Below are 24,247 nucleotides of genomic sequence, written 5' to 3' on the forward strand. Positions count from 1 at the left end.
AGTGCAACCTCCCAAGCCCCTTGTATAAAAGGATGAAAGCAGCGTGGCTTGTTTTTTCCACGGATTCTCTGACGCAACATCAGAACTGCCCCTGTTGTGCCCTCTGAACAGAAACTGTCCGTCCTGCTGTGTGTTTAGTTCTGATAGCCCCTAGCTCTGTTCGCAAAGAACACCGTAGAACTCCCTCAGGCTGCCAACAGCTAATAGCTCTCCTCCTACAGACATGAAATGATGCCTTCGTTGTAGTCAGCGCTCAGTACAGTTTGTCAAATCCTAAGCGATAGGTTATATGAAGACATACATGCACTTGTCTTATCAACTCAGAAAGAAGCAATTTGTAATCCTAAGCGAAAACAAAAGTCCAAACTGAAGCAGTTGTTGACCACTTGCTGCCGCGAACTGCTAGTTAAGATTAGTGAGAAGCCAGCAGTCAATAAAATATGTTATCAATACATTTTTAAAAAGTGTAAATCACAAGCATCACCTTGAGCATGCAATCCTAAATGAGGACAAAAATGATTAGGCTGATGGCACATGTAGTATGCGCAGAGGTAATAAAGTTTGCACGGGAGGACTTGTGGAATCTGATCCATTTATTTCCTCCACAAAGACCTAACCAGCCCTCCCGTCAAATAAAGCACACGCTATAATCTATCAAACAGCATATTCTTTATGTGTGTCTCTGTTAGTGTACACTAGACCTGGATCAGGTCAACGGATGCACCAGTAAATGTCCTGCCGCTCCACATGGACCCATGTACTAATATTTACCATTAGTAAAGTGGTCAGCAGTTTTGTTCACAAGAGTGCTTTTGACCAGACGTGTGGGTAGCACATCGCTTGTCTTTTGAATGGAAAGTATTTTAAAAAAAGGTCTGTTTTTATTGGTTAGACTGCAACTAAGGAGCAGCACTGTGGTTATAAGTGTGCTTTCATACTACAGAAGACACATTAGCTATGGGGGCATCAATCCACCTGAAATTCAGAATGCAGCAGGAGTTTCTTTTTCAGGACAATCTATCAACATGGTACTTTTGAAAAAAGATGAGCTACATTTTCCTTTGCAGAAATATGCCACTGCAGCTCTTTAGCTAGTAAACTGGCTTGATAGCTGTTTGCCTACAGATGGTCTCTTTAAAATCTATGTGTAGTACAGGAGTTAGTTCCTGTATATTCTTCACAATTTTGGAATTGATGCATTGTATAAGACTAAAAATCAGCCTATGCAATAAAATCACAAATTATGAAATATAGAAGAGGAAATTGCACAATGTAGTTAAGAATAACTTTTTTTGTTCACTGCCATGAAGTTAAAGTGTCACTAATCCAACTACAAATGTATCACATAGTAAATGTTATTATTTTGCTTAATTTAAAGCTGCATTTTGTTGGTGTTGTTTTAGGCCACATGGGGGCAGCATAACGAGCCGTAAACACAACATTGACTAATAGTGACCTGACAAAGTTAACATGGAAAACGCGGTAGCAAACATTAACCTTTTCTCAGTGGACACCAGACCAACATTGGCATTTTTTTTAAAGTTTCCAGTCACCTGAAGAAATGTAAGTCCAATTTTCACTCTGTTTTTAGCTCTGTTTTGGTCTACTCCGGAGGAAAATATCTGCCTTTTACCTGTTAAAGATATGTTTAAAAGCTAGCAGCTAACGTTGTCTGTCTGCCATTTGGCGCTGGACAGGTAGTGTACAGTGTTTGGGGTTTTTTTGCTAAAAAGAGACGGCTGCTCAAGCTGGAGATAAGGTTGTTGAGAGGGCTGAGTTAGAACCAAAACAATGAAGGGTCGGACCCCAAAACCAAAACACAGAGCTGAAAGATGGTAAAACGCTCTGTAAAGCTGAGGGGAACTGCAGAGCTGGTTGATTATTCTCTATGCAAACTGCCTCTTTCACAGTATACAAAGTAATTTGATCCATTGTTAAAATGTGAGTGTCATTCTAATTTGGTTTTAGTCAACTAACTGTATTGATTTTTGTTATCTCTATGCCATTGCAAACAAAACTAAATTTCTTAACAATGTTTGGATTAGTGGGGATGAAAAAGCCATTTTTACATGCTCCAAACACAACTCAAACAGCAACTAAATGAATTACCAAATATCAAAATCCATATAGCGCCACTTAGTCAACCCACTCGCCACATTTCTGCCTCTACCGCTATGGCACTTTATGCAGTACACACAAACAACATCTCAAAAGAAAGCAGACAGTCCACATATTCCGGACATATACATCAAATCCCTCTACATCAAAACATCAGCGAGATGTGAGCCAAAGAACACCAACAACAGAAATCGCTTCATCAAACGATAGTTGTAAATTTCCTCTTATCTTAGCTGTTTTGCCGTGAAAGGTTTATTTTACCGGTAAATGTGCAATTTTCGAGCAGAGGCCTAAAAAATAGGTGTGTTTTTAAGGGGTTAAGAAATGGTTTGATGACCTTCAACCAATGATTTAAACCATTTATGGATAAATCATTTTTTGTAAAGCCAATTTTAGTTAAACCTGGTTTGAGAATGATTGCTGGTTATGTGTGCATGTTGTAGCAACCATATTGGCCAAGGATAACATTGCTGATTCTGTTGTACTGTTCCCAGCTTCTTGAATGAAAAACATCTTTCTTTTGTCAGTTCACAGACACCGGGCCCTATGAGAACACATTACAAGGCCTGTGCTTCCACCTGAACCCTGGCTTTGATTACCGAAAAGAGCAGGTGTGAATTAAACGAGTGCAACAGGATAGCTTCCTGTGAATAAATGCATTTTGATTATGAGCAAACATTGCCCTCCTTTGGCCCTCATTATGCAAATTAGGAATTGTATTTTAGGGGAAGGGAGGGGATGGAGGGCGAGGGTGATTTGTTTGCAAGAGGATTTTGTGCAGCCTCACAGTCACATATTGTTGATTAACGGACTAATGGACAGGCAGCAGAGTGGGGTGAAGTAATTTCATACCAATCACTATTCATTACTTAATGAGAGATGATGACTCGGGGCACTCTCTGGCTCCAACGGCAGCAAAAGGCAAAGTTGATGAATCGTAATAAAAAAATGATATCATTATTTACCTCTTTAAATTCACCGGGGCCAAGGAACGTAATTAGGAGGCACATGGGAGAAAGATGGAACAGTTCATTTTTGTTTTACGCAGATAGACAATCATTTATCACGACCTAATAGGATTTTTGTTTACAGCTCGAGCCATCGGAACAGCGGTAGTCTTTACCTGTTGAACCAAAGCATAATCAAATCAAGTACAGCAATCTACGATATAGTTCAGTAATGCAGCTCAGTTGGCTAATGTGCAGCTTCCCATTGACTTTGGAGATGAATGAACCAGAAAGAGTCATCTTGTTGAACAATTTTACATGATTACATTTGATAGAGTTTTATTTTTAATGATATGCTTTTTTTTCCTGGAGTTTGTGCAGTGGATAATGAGGTGCCTGTAATCTTAATTTATTTGAGCTACTGAAATGGACAATTTTCTCTTTGGTTAACGGATTGATGAATGGAGCTGAGCTAAATGGTATATTGGTTTAATAAATATATTCTTTGTCATGCAGAGGTTGTTGGCAAAGTTAAGTATACAGAACAAAATGTAAATAATAGGCTGTATATATCTTATCTCTTAGCTCTACCCTACAAACCTGGAGGACCATCACTGTGACTTATTTGATTTTTGGTTAAATGATGTGAGGTGACTGATAAGGACAATTTGTATGAAAATATGCACCGATAAATTACTACTACCTGCTGAAATAAATGGCTTTAAAATGGTTCCTATATTATTACCTAATCGGGATTTATTTGCCTTGTATTGGGCCCATGTTTTAAGTTTTACATATTGCTACTATTGGGATGCAACAATATTATTTTCATTATCAATTAATCAAAAATTATACCAATAAGTCCTCCAATTTCAAGGGTTAAATCGGTTGTTTGCCATTGCTTTTCCAAACAACCCATTGGACGTTTTCTGATCTGATGCTATAGCTGGTATTATTACAAATATTACAGATGCTGTCACTTTTGGTTTTACCTCCAAATAATGTGTTTCAGGATCGCAGCAATTTATTATTTCATTCGAAAACCTGTGAAGCTGGGTCCAGTGAAGAATTTGGAACCTTTGCTTGATGCATGTCTTCAATTATAAGGTAATGATAATCAAAGTTGTTTTAAATTAATTTTCAGAACTACATAGGAAAAAAATGTTTCCTCTAGGGGCATTAGGGGCCCACAAGCAGGTTATGTTTACCGTGAAAAAAACATACATTTTAGAATTTTTGTAATTTAAATACATTTCCTTTAAACTTTAAAAACACAGAGGTACTTTGATTTCTGATTTCACCTTCTTTTCATTTACCTCCTAATCCGAAAAAGCAATTAATGTGCCATAACTCAGTTTCTCTTTTTGAAAAGTCCTCAGGCATGGTGTAGTTTGCAGGGTTTTAAAAAGATTTCTCTTTTATGTCCCCAATTTTATCATTTTTTTGTTTTTTCAAAGGAGAAATGTGGTGGATTTTATGGGATTTGAAGCAGCTTTTATGTCTTTCCTGCAGGTTTTAATGATTTTTTTTTGGGAGAACTATGTGTAACTTCAGCAACTAAGGCGCCCAGATGAAGTGCCGAAGTGCATATGGCCCAATAATCTAATCCATATGGTTGAAGTTATCACTCATGTAAACATCCACTTAAATATGCTCTCTCATTCTCCTCACAGTGTTGATCTATCATTACTGAACAGGTGCTGTTTGAATAGTGAACTGTGTAAATTTTGGAGCTAGCTGAATCGCTCTTCTCCCCTGACAGTTGGTGTGTTTCTGTGTGTGTGTGTGTGTGTGTGTGTGTGTGTGTGTGTGTGTGTGTGTGTGTGTGTGTGTGTGTGTGTGTGTGTGTGTGTTTCTGTGTGTAAGAAAAACAGGGAAGAAAGTCATATTTCTGATCACTTCACCAATGTGCAATATTCCACAGTGGGAGGGAGACAGCACGCCCACACCGGATTGATTTTGTTCACCACAGTAGATCACATTGCAGCCTCACTAAATCTGTATTTTGCTGCCACAGTATTACTCTCAGAGGACTCCCAACTGTGTGGCCGCCAGCTAAGTCTTTTATGTCCAAATATAATGATGATCATCACGCTTTCACTACTGTACTGTACTTAGAAGTAAGCAAAGTTCTTATCAGTAATGAAATCAGAAATTATAGTTTGATAATTCAGTATGGTAGTACAGTATCTTTTAAAATACTTCATCAGTACTTACAGTATAACTGAGACAAATATGTGAAAGTGTAAAGCATTAAATATGGCAGCCATCCATCGATCACAAATAATTTCCCTCTTCTCTGTTTTTACCAACTTGTTCCAGCTGACGAAATGGCCGGTACTCGCTAGAGGCTGTACATGAGCATCAGGGTGTTGGACATGTGTGTTTAACATTTTCTAGCTCATGGGTTATAACCTCAGTGTTTTGCAGTCCATTACGCATGCAAATTAGCGTTTCTCCCACCTGGCCCAAATACTTAACATTAGAATGACGTCAAGCATATAAAAAGTGTCCAAAAAAATTACTTTTTTGGAAACTGGAAAAGGTTAACAAATATAAAACCTTTGTGATTAAAAACATTTTAACAGCTTTTTTGGCCACAGGGGATTTATATATTGCAATACCACGAGTGGCCACTGGGATGAATTAGCAGTTATATCCAGCTCTCTTAGTTAGAGTCAATTGTATAAAAAAAAAATACATCCATGGCCTAAGTAGGGAGTTATTAACCATGCAGCAACAACAGTATTCTCATACCCACAATGTTACACTCTTATCTTAAGGTAACAGGCCAATGAGGCTCTTCTTGACATTAACCATTTGAATTGTTACATGAGGCTGAGAAGATATAGTTGTCGTCTTTTTGTGTGTGCACAATAAAAGTAATATATCATGTTTTATATTAACCTTTATAGAATATATAAATGTGGCATTCCGCTGTCCATGCAAAGTAATTGGGGTCAGAAGCTAGTTTATGTACTGCTTTAAGTGGTGATCCTAACGTTAACTCAGTCCATTGCTATTTTGTGGAGCACTTAACGTGTTAAGTTCAATAAAGGTTAATTGTGCAACAAAGTAAACTACGAGAGCGTCCTCCATTTAGGACTCTCCAGCTTCTCGCCCCCTAAACAATGTCCAGCTTGCTATATGTTCAACTGTGTGAAGTTGCAGGTCAAAGTTCACCAAAGTTGAAACTCTGAACATTCACACAGATTCATTTTGCCCGCTGATCACAGTGATTACCATGGAATGAATTAATATATCGACAAAAAATGTTGCTGTTTTTAAACCTTGTGTAAGAAGGCCTTTTATCTTCATCTTGCCTTTATTCTTCCTACCAACTGGTATGTAGTCAATAAGCAATTGATTAGTATCCATACACTGGAATTTCTAAACTGTAATCCAAAACGCTGCCCCATACTTGTGCAGACAATAGTTGATCGCATCCATCCAGAAATCATAAAACTTACTTTTACTGTTACTGCTACTGCTCTATATGAGTTAGAAGCAACAGGTCCCAGCCTGCATGTTCTCAGCCATCCTCACTGAGGTCCAGCTCTGCAGCAGTAAAAGTTTCTGACTTCCTCCCACTGTAAGATAATGAAAAATGCATCGCCATTGATCTCCTCGCTGTTGCAAATCTTGCATAACGTCGACTCTCCTGAACAAACCGTCCTCATTTATTTCTGTTATTCACTCTTTGTCCTACCTGGTCGCCATTAAAATGTAATGCTAACAGTTAGATACCGAGGCATCAAAGCTGCTCTACTCAAATGAGATGAGGCCTCCTTTCAATTAAAACCGACTCCTGACTGTTCTTTGTTGGGCATCCTGTGTTGGTGAATTCCTTGTACCTCTTTCATCACCTGCTCCTCATTAATTCGACTCAGAGGCTTTTCACTGTATTTCTCCTGCTCTTGTTCGTGGACAGCACTATAGGTTAGAAATGCTAATGAAACAGAGTGGTCAAAACAGGGCGTTGTCCACATCCGATGCAAGAGCGCTTAATGCGGCTCAATCTCCACCAGCAATTCCAGCAGGTCATTTTGCTCTGCATGCACCTCCTTTCAAATTCATAAAGCGGCCTATCTCTCGGTCTTCACTAGAATCCCTGCTGGATGTCTCCACTGAGGAAGACGGAGGTTTCATGTTTAATAAATCCACATTTTTCTATCTTGATTCTCTTTGCAAGCATTTCTGCCAACAATGCAAACGGTTCTGAACCAACCCACATCACGTTGCCACCGAAGAGGACATTTAAAAGTAATCCCCGGTCAAATCCTTTGTCACGACTATCTTTACCCAGAATCCACATCTGCTAGTGATTAAACGGCTCAGTAGCTTCAAAAAATTAGCTCAGAATCACATTACTTTTCATTAATAGACTTCTCCCCCATAGTCTGTAGTGAGAAAACTGTATCTCTGTAAAATGAAAAGGATGAATAGCCAACTTCTCAATTCAATTCTGAAATGTAATCAAATTGCCAATTAACTGTATTAGCAGGGGAGGCTACAATTGATGGATCCTAGATGCTCCTCTTGTTCTTAATGAAACTGTGAGGCAATTGAAACCTTCTGAGGATGACCTTCGACTACTAATCTGCCAATTAACTTTGTGAGACTTTGATGCTTGATTATTTACCTGCAAGTGTACGGCTAAATATCCACAGATTATGGGAGGAGAGCATTGGCAAAGATGAGCAAATTTGTGTACCGTGTCTTCTCTTATAAGAAGTCCTGCAGAAAAAACGACAACCCCGGCACATCTACAAAAACCCAGGCAGCTATGACGCCCATCCTCCCCCATCTGTCCATCCATCCATCTCAATCCACCCTTCCCCCCACTTATCCCCATCCAAGCTCCATTGTCAAAAGGAGCTGGACAAAAGCTTCGAGGGAAAAATGAAGAAATGCTACCTTAAGGCATGTATGGATTTCATGTATGGATACATGTGTGTAATCAGCCTAAATCACAAAAGGGTAACTGTCTGTGATAGCCATACAAGCAGATCAAACATCATATCATATCATCCTCAACTTTTCTTTTCATTTGACCTTCCTTTTATCTGCATTTTTGACATACACTACTTTCTAGATGTAGAGGAGGGAACACTTTAGCTTTTCTTTTGTACAATCTAGTTGGTAGCAAACTGCTTGTGTTGATTTGTAGTTATAATATATTAGCATCTTAGTTGATATTAACTTTGGCTTTTTTTTCTTTAATCATTTTCAATAATCATCTAAAACCTCAGTCCTTGTGTCTGGCTTTTGTCGATTTATTCAAAAGAAAGTTGGGTGTTAAGTATAGCTCCTGAGAATCCCAGGCGGTAACAAATCAAAACCTCAGCGAAAAACAAATTCTATTATATAACAGTGAGCAAGAACTGTATCCAGAGACAACATTAGATCTGTCTTTTCTCTCAAACCTTTATGTATTAAGTATAAGCAAAATAAACAAGCCGGAGTTTTGTTTTTTTATGATCTTTAAAGTTTGATCATTCAAGCACCTCTCTACCAGCTCTCCCAAAAGCTCCAATTTAAATTACTTATATTGTTATGTAGTTATCTATTTATCAACTTAAATCTTCATTTTCAGTCTTTAACCTGTATTTCACCAGTGTCTGCAGCCGGAGGCTGGCCTTCAGGGCATGGACGCTACAGCACCAACCTGTACCTCACTCCAAACTTGTCAAATACCAAAACTGTGGACGTCTCCAGATATTTTCCTAAACCTAACCTAAGTACCTTCGTTGCTTAACTCTCCCGATGAAAACCTAAAAAAATAAGTAAACCTACCTTGGAATTGTATTTTGAAACGACACCTTATGCATGTTTAGGTCGGCGACTGACATCCCATTCAAAATTGACGCTAGAGGGAATCCAAGATCACCACAGTTTGAAGCATAGGGTATAAGTATTAGTATCACGAGTTAGGAGTGAGAAAAGCTTTTTAATTTAAAGAGTTTACACATTTATTGCTTCCACACAAGAAAAATGTCGAGACTAAAGTGAGAATCATAAGTTAACAGGAATGCATCTGGAGGACAAATGTCAGGCAAGAAAAAAATCAGATTCTGCCTCGGAGGAGTTGTGTGATGTTCAGAGGGGGATCACAGCAGCCCCTGACATCTAAAGACGTGTGGTAGATTCCCAAGAGGCCAACATTGCTCCAGATCGGGAGGCAGATCCTGATGGGGGGAGGAGTAGGGGGGTGGAATGTTGGATTTGGATGCATTTCAGAAAAGCACACCATATGCACTTGTCACAGAGTGGATAATCCCGAGATATGCAGGATCAAGGTTAATCTGTCGTTAAAAATGAAATGGATTCAGAACATATCAAGACACAATATCTCTCGCTCAGCATGTTTGGGGTTTTGCCAATGCAGCACATTTTGTTGAAGGACGAAAGTCATGATGACTTACTTGAGAGTCCACTCATAAAGCCCGTATGGATATTTTTTCCTCTATAGTACATTCTCTTTCACCTCTCTGCCATCGCCTTTCTTTTGCATGAGAGAGTGGACCTTTGCAAGGATCATCTATCATTACATGGGATTACAATGTCTTTGCATGCTGGGATCTCTTGGGATTACAGGGAGATTAGTTCAGATTTTTTTAAAACCCCCGTGCCAGATCTGCCTTTATCTTTTCCATCCGGCAGTTTTTGGTAAGATGCTGAATCTCCAACATCCTGAAAGCTTCTCAGAGAATTAATTTTCACATCCTCAGGAGTTGCATAAAACCTGTGATTTGTGTGCATCTTTTTTCATTTCAATGATTTCAGAGAATGTCATATATCTCATTCTACATATTTTCTTTGTAAATTAACCAAACAAGCTTCTAAATTCCCCGAAGACTTGAATTCTGCTGCTTGTTCTGAATTATGCTGTGTCCTTAAGGCTTTAAATAAGATACAGTAGTCGTGCTGTGTAAGAAACTACACATCATTAACAATGCAGCGAGCTATAACGGGCAAATGTCAAGGTCATGTTCTGATGACATTGTCATAATGGAATCGACATATTTCATGAAATAAGGAGGATGAAGGAGAAGCATGAAAATGATGTCGCCAAAAAAAGCATTTGAAGCCAATATAAAATAGAAACGAATTGAGATAATATATCATATGCTTCTTTAAGCAATGTAAAACATTAATATGACTATTTGCATTCTCCCACAGAGTGAGAATAAAGACTGGCTGCAGGGGGGAGAAAGCTTGCCAGGCTCTGTATGAAATGAAAAACCACATATGAACACCATTTAAGGATGAAGAACATATACTGGGCTACAATTATAATAATGAGGTTATTAAAAAAACCAAAAAAAACCCACAGAATTTCCCTTGTGTTTTTTTCTTGTGTTTGAATTCAAAAATCCAAACCTGGAAACCATATTCTGACAACAAGGCTTTGGTACAGTCAATGCACACAGCTGTCCGTCAAGAAATGGTTAGCTAAAACCACAATGTGTCATTCTGTTTATATTCATATAAAAAAAAAAAAAAAACAAGCACCCCATGTTCATAAGTGAGCTTTATAGTTGTTGGTAGACATACTTTCTTTCACTTCTAAAGACCCCAGGCTTATGTCTTTATGCTAAGCTAGGCGAAACATGTCCTCATTTTCTGCGAGCTCTCTGACCATCTCAGTCCGTTCTAAGTAAATTAGTACTTTAATTTTGAATGTATAATGTCGGTTTTTTTACTATTTATTTGCAATATTCAGTCACGCTAGAATACCATGTACCCTTTATCATTGGTCATGAAAATATTGGATGATATTTACTGGCTAGCTAACTGCTAGAAAGCTAGCTTTATATTGCTAAGTTTCTATTGTTAATAAGCCTCATGCGCAGAGCTCATGGTAATATTTGTTTGCCCAATAGAGCTATAAAGACTTAACTCGCAATTGTCTACAGTCAATGTGTAATTGATTTAACCCTAATGTTTAATCATATAACCCCAATGTCAACTGTTTCTCACCAATTGGGAAGTGAGTGTATGAGTTTTGAGTTTATGTGTCTGTAAGTGAGTCAAGTAAAATCACAGTGTGATCGGACCTTCATCTGTATTTTCAAGTTCATTGTTATGACGGTCAATTTGAAACTTTATCAGCAGTCAGGTGAAAGAAATTAGAAAATCTGCAGAGAAGTCTCGTTGCAGTTTCAGCCGTACCAGCAGGACAAGGAGCAACAATCTAAGTGTGTCTTCGTAAAAAATCAATCAAAAACATCTGTTTGACGTTACAATCGGGTATGAGGTCTTAATTTTGGTGGTGAACAGACGATCCAAAGTGAGTCAATGAGACACTCGGGGGTTAAATACCAACTTTGTAGCTGGTCTTATGTTTTTGTACTTTGGCGAGGCAGGCTGTTTTCCCCCTAACTTGGCTCTGTGCTCAATGCACGACAATGAAATCCACATCAATCTTCTCATCTTCTGGAAATAAGGCAAATAAGCATATTTCTCAAAATGCTGAAGCATTTCTTTGAAACTGCATTGTTCAACACAGCATCATCCATATGCTTTCTCTTTCTCAGCCACTTAGCATCTCTCGGTCTTGACAGCCTGTCATCCCCCACAGATATATCTGGTTTCAGGATTCACTGACCTACAGCTACAGCACACCCCAACAGAGAAATAATATGGATGTGGCTGGTGAAGTGTGTTCACCAGCAATGCTTCAAAATTGGTAGGTATTGTCTGAATCACTTTTGGGAGTCGACTTGTTATTATCCAGCACCAGAAAAGGTTGGTCACCTTGAGGAAAGGTGAGAGCAAAAGTTAAGTTCATGGACTTTTAATGGCTGCTGAAGCCATGAGATGAATGGTTTTGACGGGATATTTTTGGCCTTATTTTCTCTCTAGTTTTATTAATCAGAAGTTTTTCCTTGTTCTGTAACTGCTTACTGTAGAGACTGGGAGGCATCTTGACACTTTACTGCACAGTGAGGATGCTACAGTAAATGTTAAATGCTTCAGGATCGATATCGTTACCTATAGCTCTTCTCTTCACCGGTTGTCTCACACTGCTCTGCTCATTAGACGTGTGTCTGACCTCCACGCTTACATCAGCAGCCTGGCAGCCGATAGAAAATGCCTGTTAGCCTGCTTTCAACACCCCTACATACCACATTCCTCTGCAGCTCACCAAACACAATCTATCTAAACACAATGCAATTAGACAATCTATCAAGTTTTAAAAGGACATTGTGTGAATGTTTGTCACGTATTAATGTCAAACTTACATTTAAGACAAAATGTCTTCATTGCCGAACCTTTTAATAGCCACAGCCTGTGAAACATAACGGGTGAAAACAGAGAGTAGTAGCACCATCTGCTGGAAAGACTCCTCATATCAGAAAACAGCCACGGCTAATGACGAAATGGGAGAAATAATGATAACAGGGAGAATATCTATGTCCTAATATTGGAGTATATGTCAACTTACAAATGGAGGATAACATCATTTATTGCTCATTTTTAAGGACTTTAGTCTCACATATTCTTGTGTCAAAAAAGAAAAAACTGTTACAAATGATTGATAGAAGACATTACTTCTCTGGCAAGTAGAGCACCTCCTGAAATTCTACTTCTCTGTGAGGAAAGCACTGATAAAGTTCCTATTGGAGACTACAACCACTTCTCTCTGAGAGGATCTCAAACCCATAGTGATGGTTGAAATTTGTATTAAAAGAAGATGGATGTCCACTCTAAAACCGGCAGAGCAGAGTGAAGTTTTTACTGTTTCAAACTGATGTAAGCGACATCTGGTTCAGAAAACGTTGAGTGATCTGTTGTGTTATTTGAGTAAAAGTAAAGAGTTTAATTCTAACTGAGAAGTCCCTACTCAGCCTATATACACCTGTGTTACAAGTCAGGAATGGTATAATGTAAATACATTGTTAAAAATGCATTGTGGGCAGTGTAGGATCTGGTGTTTTGTTTTTTGTGGGACCCATAAGGACTTTATGTCAGGAAATATCAGCCTTTGCTGCACTGATTTTGACCATTTGTTCAAATCCTTCCTGTCACCATCAATAAATACCCAATCCGTCTATCTGCCACTTTGGTAGTCCAGACTATAATGTATCAGTAACTACGGAATGGCTTGGCATGATAGTTTGAATAGAAATTCATGATCCGTGCACAATGAACCCTAATGATTCTGGTGTGAGGTTCACATTTGTGGATTTTGAGGGGAGTGTCGCAACAACTATTGGATGGATTGCCAAGAAATTTGGTACAAACATTCACGATACCCTCAGGAAGAATTGTGTTTGTTGATTATTTGACTGTCCATCTTATGCCACCATCAATTCAATGAATTCATAAAAAAGGACTTTGGTTTGTTGCCATATACTTGCAAAACATATGAAATTCCCATTGTGAATCTTTTTTTTGTTATGCAGCATTTGGAAAATGGTAATAAATGAGGGCCACAAACTGGGGCTAGCCAAAATGTTTGTTTTCTGGGTGATATTCTCTGTCTACAGACAACATCACACCCAGAGTTCTCTCCTTAGCATAATGACAGGTTCAAGTTTTTTAATCTTTAAACACTTTCGACAGGATAGAATATGGTGCAGAAAGTGAATTGAGAAAGCCAAAAAAAACACGAGTAAGAATTTACAGCCCTGACACCCTCATAATGGTCCCTTTGTGTTATGGAGCAGTGCCTTTATATTAAAAGGAGTCTAGTCTTCACTGTCTGCTGGTTATAATAATGAACTGCACTTGTATTTGAAAGCATGAAGCCTACTTTTTGCCAGGGTGGTATTGTTCTCAGTCAGAACAATGTTTCAAAGAGAAAAAAAGAATAGCTCAGAACAAACTGCACAAACATGATTGTGCAAGAAGATCTGTGGCGGCTTGTTTGCTTTTGTAGCATTTTTGTACTCTTCCAGATGAAAAAAAAGAACATCATCAAGACAGAAAGACATAATTTCAAACAGTGCTATAAGTCTAGTTCTGCTGTATTTAAGTCGCTTGATCTTCCTGACATCTAGGCGTGAAATCCTGCACATCAGCGTCATGGGAGATAATGAGACCATGTGAGATCTTATTACCTCCCAGCACCGGCAGTTTCATGCAGCAATAATTACTCCCACTGGCGGCTTGCTTATTGACGGTGCCTTCCCAAAGTATCACTCTGGGACTAATGGTTTCCCTCCTTCAAAAGGCAAACAATGGAATGAACACCGCTTCAATCAACCCAGAGTGATGGATTTAATGACAAAATCATTTTCCCTCCTCTTTATGGGCGAGGAGGAGCGACACATGCAGAATAAGATAGGTCTCGGAGGGGGTGTTTGCGCGAGAGCCGAGCTGTAAACAAGAGCGCTGCTTTTATTTGCTGTGATTTCATTGCATTTGATGATAAGTGAATGTGACCAACCAATTGCTGTTAACTTGCAGCAAATGAAATGCATTACTATGTGTGAGCGCGGTTCCCTCATCCGTTTTTTTCGCCGACGGAGTGATGTCTTTAGGGGTCGGGGTAGAAAAATGAGCTCTATTGATTTTAGGGAGGAAAGAGAAAGGGGGAAAAAGCAAGTGGAGGGACTCCAACTAGCCTCTGTTGGATCATGAGTTCAACATGCAGTGACAAATGGACGGCGGAATGAGAAAGAACACCCTGAAATCAAATTGAGTATGGATCGTTGTGGCCCAGATTTATAGCTCTGGGGTATCCCAAACCAGGAAGTCATAAATTGATGCAATTGAAATGGGGCGTCAGTGGGGGATTGCTGCTATGATTCGTTTACTGCGCGTGTCATCGACGGACAATACAAATGGTGAGTCATTGTTGTCCCACAACAGGGCTCGTTAATAGAATATACACAGACAGAAGTTAAAGGCCGTGACAAATCTGCCTCTGTGGACCTCTGTGGCTCAGGGAGGCAGCAAACAGCCACATACCTGCACACAAAACAAGCACCACTCAGGGATACTGACGCTGACAGGGTGACAGCCTGGGGTGGGACCGGTGCGTTGGTCTGCAGGAAGCATTGTGAAACTATTGGTCTTTAAGGGAAAGAATAGGTGTCAGTTTGTTACGAGATGGCGCTGATAAAAGAGTGTCTGGTGCAGAATTGATTAATACTATTCACAAAAAGGTACTAGAACTGAACATAAAGCTGTGATTTTATATTAGGCTTTAGAGAGTGTTAGCCTCCATCATTTTGTTCTGGCAATATGTTTATAATATTCAACAAATCTGATAATAAAAACAAAAAACATGTATTGATGCTACTAACAAATATTGCCTGTGTTTCCAATAACCCGATATATCTTATTCTTATGTGCCATAGAGCCCCATTGTTCTCCAAAACCATGAAAATTACATTAATTCGTGACACTGTTGCACTGATGGACATGTTCAGTTATTAAGATGAACATGGGCACTGTAGTTTATATTGAGTTTTTTCCACATACACTGTCCAGCTGACGGAAATACTCAGTAAAGCACTCAATGTGTATTAATCCACAACTGAAAATAGTTCCCAACAACGCACTCTTTTCTCCTGTTTAAGTAACATTTACTAAAATAATAAATAAAATGTATTTTTAAATAAAAGTACATATTTGTTTTTTAAAGATTTCCGTCCAGTTAACTTTGGGCTGAGAGCCACAGGAAGTCTGGGGATGTTGGACAGTATTGAAAGACAGACTGGTACATTGTTAATCGTAGATAGCTATAAAATACAAAAAAACAGCTTTAACCAATCAACATCTTTAATGCATCCATACTTCAAACAAAAGAGGATGCAATATGCTTTCGTATTTTAGAATTTATTTTGCCAAACAAAGGATTATTCAGTTTTTTTCACGACTTGAGATTTATTTTTGTAGTTTCTGGCAACAAATCCCATTGATTATGATAATATCTTATCTGCTTGCTGCCACAATGGTAGATGGGGCTTACCAACTCAATCCAATAGGGCAACCTAATCAGATGATCAGTCAGATTGAAAACAAGTCCACAAATTATCTAGGTTTTATGTAGCGCAGGAGGCTTTTCTTATCCTTCCCCTATGAGGAAATCTGGATAAATCTATGTTTTAAACATATTCGTGTCCTTTGTTAAGCTCTTTTTCATCTTTTAATGTTCTGAATGACATGGTGTAAAAAGTCTAACACATTACAATATCCTAACGATCGTTGTAACCACATATATTTTAACTATATACATGGATAGTACAGTATAGTATGTTAGCTGAACTCAGATCTTGTCCCATTATTGCCCACAGATCATATACAGTAAGTTGATCATGTCTGCCATCAGGTTAAATTTTTCAGTTGTAACACAATGTAGTACTTATACTCATACAACGTATACTAGTTCAGAAGTCAAGTGACTTTGTAAGGATATTGTAAGATGTGCATGGTAGTAAATGGCCTATGACAATAATCAATAACCAGGGCAGCAGTTACACTTTCTCTCCATCCAGGCTGCACACGATGACTGAAGGCTTTGTGAAAATACAGGTTGGGCCGCAGATAGCGTTTTGTTTAGTAATCTTAACCCATGTTTGATTGTATGAGGGACGAATTCAACCTGACTAAATACGTAACAGTGCTTAGGAGTGTCTCCGTATTGCCTGCAGTTTTCTCGTTCTCCAGAAAAACATGTCCAAATGTTACATGCAAAAGCACCTAGTTTGAACAATCACTCGCTCCAAGCCCCAAAAAAAGTAATTCAGCAATGCATTTACAGTTCATTCAAACATTACAACCTGAGATCGTTAAATTGAACACATTAATCTCGATTTATTTTAGAAATAGTAAGTTAAACAATGTTAATTAAAGCATCTAATTTAATGACCTGTTAAGGCTTTTACAGAAAATTACCTTTTGATATTTCTATGCAATGCTTAACTCATGTATCATAATAATGTAATGTTTCTTTAGGTAAAATGTTTGTATTTGGGGGCTTTCCCAAACAAAAATTGACATATGTGATTGTTTGTGGTAACATCATTATATATATATATATGTATTTATATATATATACCCTAGTCCCAATGGAGTTGCATAGTTTGTAGATGAAATTTCTTTTTAAAGTGCAATAATAAATATTTGATGTCTCTTACAAAAGAAAAGGTTAAACTACACAGAGGGAGAGGGAAATGTCATAATTGATAGGAAACTGACTAATATTAGAAAATGAAAACAATTCAAGCAAAGACAAAAATGAAGAGTGAATAAGATAATTATGCAAAAGGAACATTTTTATTGTAACATCATATCTGTTTACAATAATACTATTCTATATATATATATATTTGTATTTATATTTTTACATAGAACACAAGCTACTAAGGAATACATACAGTACAGTCAGCAACATATAAAAATATTAGAGTAGTATTGGCACAGATGTAGTATTTACTGTACTTTACATGTTGTACATTCAGCAAAAGAAGTGCAGAAGGAAATAAATACATGATTCTCACAGTGAAGTCAAACCTTTTTTTTTTTTTACATTCAGTTCAAACACATGAAAGATGTTCCAGCAACGAGCAGACGATGATCACACGTTTCCTTTCACGCACATACTATGCAGCCTCCTCCAGCCTCCACACACACACACACACACACACACACACACACACACACACACACACACACACACACACACACACACACACACACACACACACACACACACACACACACACACACACACTAAACATGAACAGGACTCTCAGTAAAGGGTAATCAAATACAAAAAAGGTTCAAGTCAGCTAGTTTTGAAGGTTGACAGCACTTGCAAGGACCTATTGGATTCATGGATCACCTCTGAATTCACTCTCAGTCATGACAGCAGCATAAATGTACAGTTAACACTCTCAGACACATATTTTGTCATACAAAACAAAACAGAAATACATTTTCTGAAACGAACAGAGTTCAGCTAAATGTAGATACAATTCTTTTTGATTGAATACCATGCCTTCGTATGAAACCTTCTACACACAGCCATCCATCTCATAAAACAATTTCAAACCTGTATTTGCCCTTGAAGGGCCCAATCTCAATACAACACTTTTTCCCTCCATCGATTCCCACTGACCCCTTTGGGTAAACAAGCATGGCCCTAAACGCAAACAAGCTAAAGCCTCATTCATATACAGTGTGCGTTTGTCTTGTGGGGGGAGGTTGAGAAATGATGCATGATGCATGGCAGCTCCCACGGATCGCTTACGCAGCTTTGCTTAGTGGCTTTTTGAGAACAATCTCTTCGTCCTGAAGGAGCCAATTTGATTAGAGTCAATCATGGTGACACGCTGTTTACTGTGTAGCGTACCACAGCAATGGCTCCGGAACAAAACAAAAAAGCACTGCTAAGTCATCTTTTGTACTACTTTGAAGATGGTACAATGCCTGAATGTACGAGACGGACAGTTGAGGTGTGTTTTCACAACAAGTGCAGGATGCGACCTTTTAGGTCTAAAGAAGCAGGGCATGTATGAACTAATTAAGCACATGGAACTTAGCAGTTTAGACTTTTTAAAGCTAGTGGAGGTTGATTCAAGGTTGTCAATAAAGTGCACTTGCCATCAAACCAGTGCAAAGGTTAAATATAGCTCTCTGTATGTACATAACTACATATGCAGCAGATGCTACCAACGCTGGATATGAGACGTCTGTGGCAGCACGATGATGAAAGTTTTCCAATGTCTAAATGTAAACATCATTTGATGGACAGCTCAGTGATTGGGGGAAACAGTCTAGTATTCTGGAAAACCACATCTCCGGTGTCACGCTTGAATGTGACAGTAGAGATTGCGGAAAAAAATAATCATATGTTTGTTTGATCGCTGATGAGATGATCAAGATATGGCATCATATGTTTTTCAGGAACGGGAGACGGTGTCTGCTACGACAGAGCCTCCCTGCTTTCATCATGCATCATATTGAAGTTGGTTTACAGAACATGACGGGGGGAGTACGTGAGGGAGAATCTTGGCAGTGGGTTCGTATTACGCACAGCCATCCAGTTTTTCATAAAATAAAAGCAATGACACCCTGATTAAAGCCATTTAAAAAAATGAGTGCCTTATGAAATCCATCCTCGTGTAGACAATTTGAATCCAGAATTTAAAAACGTTCATTAAGAAAGAGATGGTCATTAGACCGTAAGATTGTACTGTATAATCATGGATAATTAGTTTCACATTATATGTACAGTAGATTTGCTGTTAATTATTTCGGTAAGCCTGTTTTCTGTCTCTCTGTCACATGATTTAAAAACAAAAATGGAAATCATGTTACTTAAATGTATTATAGTGGTATTTGCTTTAATACTGTAAGATAGTTTTTTCAAGAAAATTGACCGTTTGCTAAACCCAGCCCCTGAATAGCCATTGTGACTAAGCACAACAAGACCTTCAAGCTTTGGATTCTTACGTGTTGAAGCGACACACATGGCGCTATATCAAGAGATAGTTAAACATGATCTGCAAACGTTAGTGTGTGGGTTACAGCTTACATTGTTAATAAAACTAAACTCAAAACTAGCACATTCACTGTGTAGTATCTTCTTCCTTTTTTGTGAAGCCGGCCCTGAATGCAATCAGACTAAATGCTAACGTCTTTAATGGAGAAAGAGGAACACTCCAGCAACATAAGCCAATGTGGTACATTTACAAAACTCAGTTCACGTTAAAGTGAAAATACTGCTTGAAAAATAAAAACACGTATCCAATATGTTAGAACGAAATTACAGTCTGATCCTATATTTTTGTGTCATTTAGAGTAGTCAGCCTGAATAACTGTGTGTTTAACCAACTCGTGTCGCTAACATAAGCTAGCTAGCTTGTTATAATCTACCAGCACGAGTTTGTCATTTAAAACAAAAGAAACAAGAGGAATAATTCCTGCTTTTGTCTGCTTTTGTCAACGACTAACTGTTTCCAAAATTTACTATGAATTTTGAGTCTGCTGTAGTGCCGCGCTGGTCTGGAGAGCTTGAAAGGCATAGCAACAGTAACTAAGGAGGGCAGGACTTGGCAAACGTTCAATTCATGAACTTATTCAATCAATCAACCTTTCAACCAATTAGTGCAAACAATAAATTCAGAAGTGAAGGCTAACACTGGTATCAAAGAGACTGTATTGCTCACTTGTGCTGAAACCATATACTTATCTATCAGTATCAATGAGTTCGATGGAACTGATCTACGGTTAAACATGTGTGTAAAAGCAGATGTCCACTATACTGAATTACTGGGGTTACATGGAGTAAAACATTTTACCACCATTGTATACTTTCATTTGACAGATTTGATGATAACAACACACAAAATATCACATTTAGATGGACTACCTACACTGTAGATACATTAGCAGATAAAAAATAAATAATTTGAAACAATATATACATTTTTGTATAAAGGAAGATTGTTTGTACAACAAAATACTTCATGTACAATCAAGGGGATAAATGCTGCCCATCTGTTACCTCAGCTCCAAGTACAGTTTAAGACTTTTCAGATCATTGGTGTAACCCTTAAGGAAGAATTCAATCAACCAGCCATACTGAAGGCTCTAAACCAACTATAAAGGGAAAGTAGTTAAATGCTTTTGACCACAATAAGCATCTGTTAGCGTTTTGGCTGACTCTGGTTATTAATAAGGCCATAAAAACATCGACAATCAATCCTGTGATAGATGTCAGATGTCTTGTTTTGCATGGCTACATGTCAAACTCAGACTTCTGAGTTAGTCTTTTCAACAGTCACAATACACTGATCTTTTTATAACAGCTGCTAACAATCCTAACAAAGGGGATAAACAGGCCTTGCCACTTGGATACCAGGAATTATATACACTTAGGTTACTGTACAAAGTGAAGGTAGGACCTTATCCTCCAAATCAGCTCCATCGGACACTAAAAGGTTCTGTCCCGTAAGCCTGCTGTAGTAGCACCTTTACTTGAAGTAGTTGAGCCCCGCCACTAGGAAGAACTTCTCCAAGAAAAGCTCAGAGTCCAGGACAGCGATGTGGGCGGCGCGGCCGATCAAGGTGTTGGCTGTGTTGGGCAGAGCGTGGAACACGTTCTGGCGGATCAGCCGGCACTCTTTAGCCGCCATAAGTGGCTGCAAAAGGTTGTTGATCATCTCCGTGTAAACGGGCCCTTCAGTGCAAAAATTAGAAAAGACACGGTTAGTCCTACTGCTTAAACCGATTTTGCATCCAATTCCCTCTGCTTCTAAGCTAAACTAAGCTAACTAGTTGCCGACTGTAGTTTATATAAACCTTGGAAAATATATATATTTTTTGTTTTCAGAAGGCCATAAAGACGTTTGGTGCATTACACCATATTGTAAAAGGTGTAGGAGTGGTGTTGTACTTTAAGTTAACCTACAAGTGACACATTACTAAATCAGCCAAATGATTTCGTAATATCAGTAAGACAGCAATATCTATCTGAAGCATGCTAATATTAGCTAACATTAGCCACCATAACCTACTGTTCATTCCAGACAAAACAGAGCTGTAGCAGCAAGTCAATAACATTTTATTTAATATATTTGTATAGCCCAAAATCACAAATCACAAATTTGCCTCAGAGAACTTTGCAATCTGTACAGCAAATAACATCCTCTGTCCAAGGACCTTCGCATCAGAACAGAAAAAACTCCCCGAATAAATAATAAAAAGACACCTTAGGCAGAACAACAGAGGAGGGATCCCTCATCAGGATGGCCATGAATGCAATAGATGATGCAAAACCAATGAGGGCATTGAATTGTGCAAGGGTGCGTTTTATTAACTATAAATTTTACTTGTAATTTGAAAGAGGCAGGACGTCTTAATTCTTCTTTCAAAAATCACATAGTGTCACTTTAAATAATTCCCGTCAGCTTTTACAGATACAATGGTTTAGTATTCATACTCAATACTCTGATAGATTATAAATAGAGAAAAATGGGATTGTAAATAATGAAAGGGAAGAGAATCCAGTGGCATTAACACATGCCCCTCTAACCTGTTGTCCTGTCTTTAAGAGCGGTTTTGCACATCTCTATTCTGGCAGAGTGGAAAGGAACATATCGGTCCTGTGGAGACGCCACCAACACCACGTTCTTGAAAAACTGTAGACCTAAAAGGAGACAAAACAAACGAGTAAATGAGTCTGCAGTGTGTTTGTGTGTCTGTGTGTATGTGTGTGTTTGAGACAGAGAGAGGGAGAGGAAGAAAGGGGGAAAGGACTGAATTGGTTTTAAAACGCAAAGTATAATCCCAAACTACAATGACAGGGTTGATACGATAAAACTGTGGGGTTTTTTTCAAGTCTCCTGTCAGTGTGCTTTTAAGAGAGTGTGCTGGTGGGTTTCCAATGACAGGGTTTGGATCATTTTGTCAGCCTGCCACAGCTCTGGAGGGGTAAAATAGTGTTTTCAGGCTTATCTTCTTCAAGCCTGTGTGACAAACGACTGCTTTGTTCCTCTCAAACAGTAGGGAGGCCTCTCACAGGCCTCTCGCAGCTCGCTGGCAGGGGTTTGAGTGTTAGCGAGCTGACACGTACAGAAATTTTTACAAAAAAGACAAGATGACAACATTTTCATGAATATTTGAACAGACTGTCTTTCAAGTAATAGTCTGTAAAGTGAGGCAGTCAATATACTGTCTGTGTTTCACAATCATCCTTTCAGACGGTACCTGGTTTCTGACTCAGGAGATAGAGGAATGTTTTCCGTGGATCAACGTGGTCTCTGAAGGTGAGCTGCAGCAAGGATCCGGATTTCTTCAGCTTCTGCATTAACCACAGACCTAAACAGCACACACACACACACAAGCACAATCAGGACTCCTGCTTTTTCTTAACAGCCTGCATAGAAGCAAAACAGTATGAATGATATTCTTGGATAAAAGATGCTGCTGAGGAGCGCAAAAAAACCCGAAATGCATGGCTGTACATCATTGTATACATGCCACATCTGCAGTGTGGGTTCCCTCCCCACAGCGGGGCGGTGGCCTCACCTGTGCTGACCAATGTGCTGTTGTTGTACAGCGTTCCCAAGTGTGGGCCTGACAGCGAGAGGAAAGTGTGCAGTTTGGGCAAATAGCAGCGGAAGCGAGGCCTCGTCAGCACCGAGCGGATGATGATGTTCCCCAGAGAGTGGCCGATGAAGCTGTTGGCCGAAGACAAACAACTTTCAGAGAGATAAACTTGCAACTTGAGTGGGTGGCTGGAAAAAAAACAGTGCCTCCAACACTGCTGACCTGTGACATTGTGCAATATCTTATTATAGACTATTCTGTATGTAGGAACTAGTTCCAGCTGAGGCTATTGGGAGATTTAAGCTATAACATCGGTAATTACGGAAAAAATCATTAACTTGTTTTAACATTCTCAAAGGCAATGACAACTTAATGATACTAACATAGAGGACATGCCACACAAATGAATAGTCTTCCCAGCAGATCCATGAAGCTATATGTCTGTCACTTAGTTTAATTACTGTACTGTTACAGCTTTATCCAAAATCCCTTATCGCCATGTGTGCTCCTTCTCATCTATCTGCTAAATAACTAAATATAGAAGTAATGTGGAAAGAACCAGATGCTGTTGTGGCAGTCCATTGCTTTTGTCTTTGATACTTTCTCTCTAGAGAATAAATACACAACAAGGAAAGTTACCAAACTTGGGGAGAAACTATCAGAAAAAAAAATGAATTGCCACATTGAGGGCAATTAGGCGGGAAGATGGATAGCTTAATTTGATGGGAACTAGGCAACACACTGCTGCATAAAGGAGTGCAGTCTATCAAGGGAAAGTCAGGAACTTATTGGCACTGTATGATAAGAGCCTTTCATCCATTCTGGCCTGCTTATCCATTTTGGTCTCGTACAGTCAATAAATTATCCTGAAGCTGTGCTATACATGAGTAGAGGCATTCTAAGTATCAATGTGCAGTCTCTGCTGCCATCTACTGCCCAAACAGAATGCTGCTTAAGTTGACGATCGCCTCCTGTTCTGACTCTGCCTCAAATGATCAATCAAAATCAATCAAAAGGTGAGCTGTCAGTAATGTGCATGTTGCACAGCATTAGAGTTGAGTGTCTGACCTTATCCGGCCTATGGTGAGATTGTACAGCTGGATATGCTGAATGATCTCATCCAGCAACCTGTCCGTCATGGTGTCGAAATCTGCAAATGTGTCGGT

General features: G+C 38.8%; 1 protein-coding gene across 1 annotated transcript in view; it reads right to left on the reverse strand.

Annotated features, from left to right (window-relative positions):
• Positions 1-20,915: 20,915 nt before the first annotated feature.
• The window catches only part of fam135b (family with sequence similarity 135 member B), a 41,640-nt gene continuing 38,308 nt past the window's right edge, over positions 20,916-24,247 (reverse strand). Inside the window, exons 16-20 of the mRNA XM_054606225.1 lie at positions 24,150-24,247; positions 23,061-23,212; positions 22,740-22,850; positions 22,066-22,179; positions 20,916-21,210 (exon numbers count right to left, since the gene is read on the reverse strand). Coding sequence (XP_054462200.1) covers positions 21,005-21,210; positions 22,066-22,179; positions 22,740-22,850; positions 23,061-23,212; positions 24,150-24,247 — 681 coding nt within the window. The 3' untranslated portion in view covers positions 20,916-21,004. The remainder of the gene's footprint in view (positions 21,211-22,065; positions 22,180-22,739; positions 22,851-23,060; positions 23,213-24,149) is intronic.

This window comes from Anoplopoma fimbria, chromosome 10, assembly GCF_027596085.1.
Source record: "Anoplopoma fimbria isolate UVic2021 breed Golden Eagle Sablefish chromosome 10, Afim_UVic_2022, whole genome shotgun sequence".
NCBI classification, from domain to species: Eukaryota; Metazoa; Chordata; class Actinopteri; order Perciformes; family Anoplopomatidae; genus Anoplopoma; species Anoplopoma fimbria.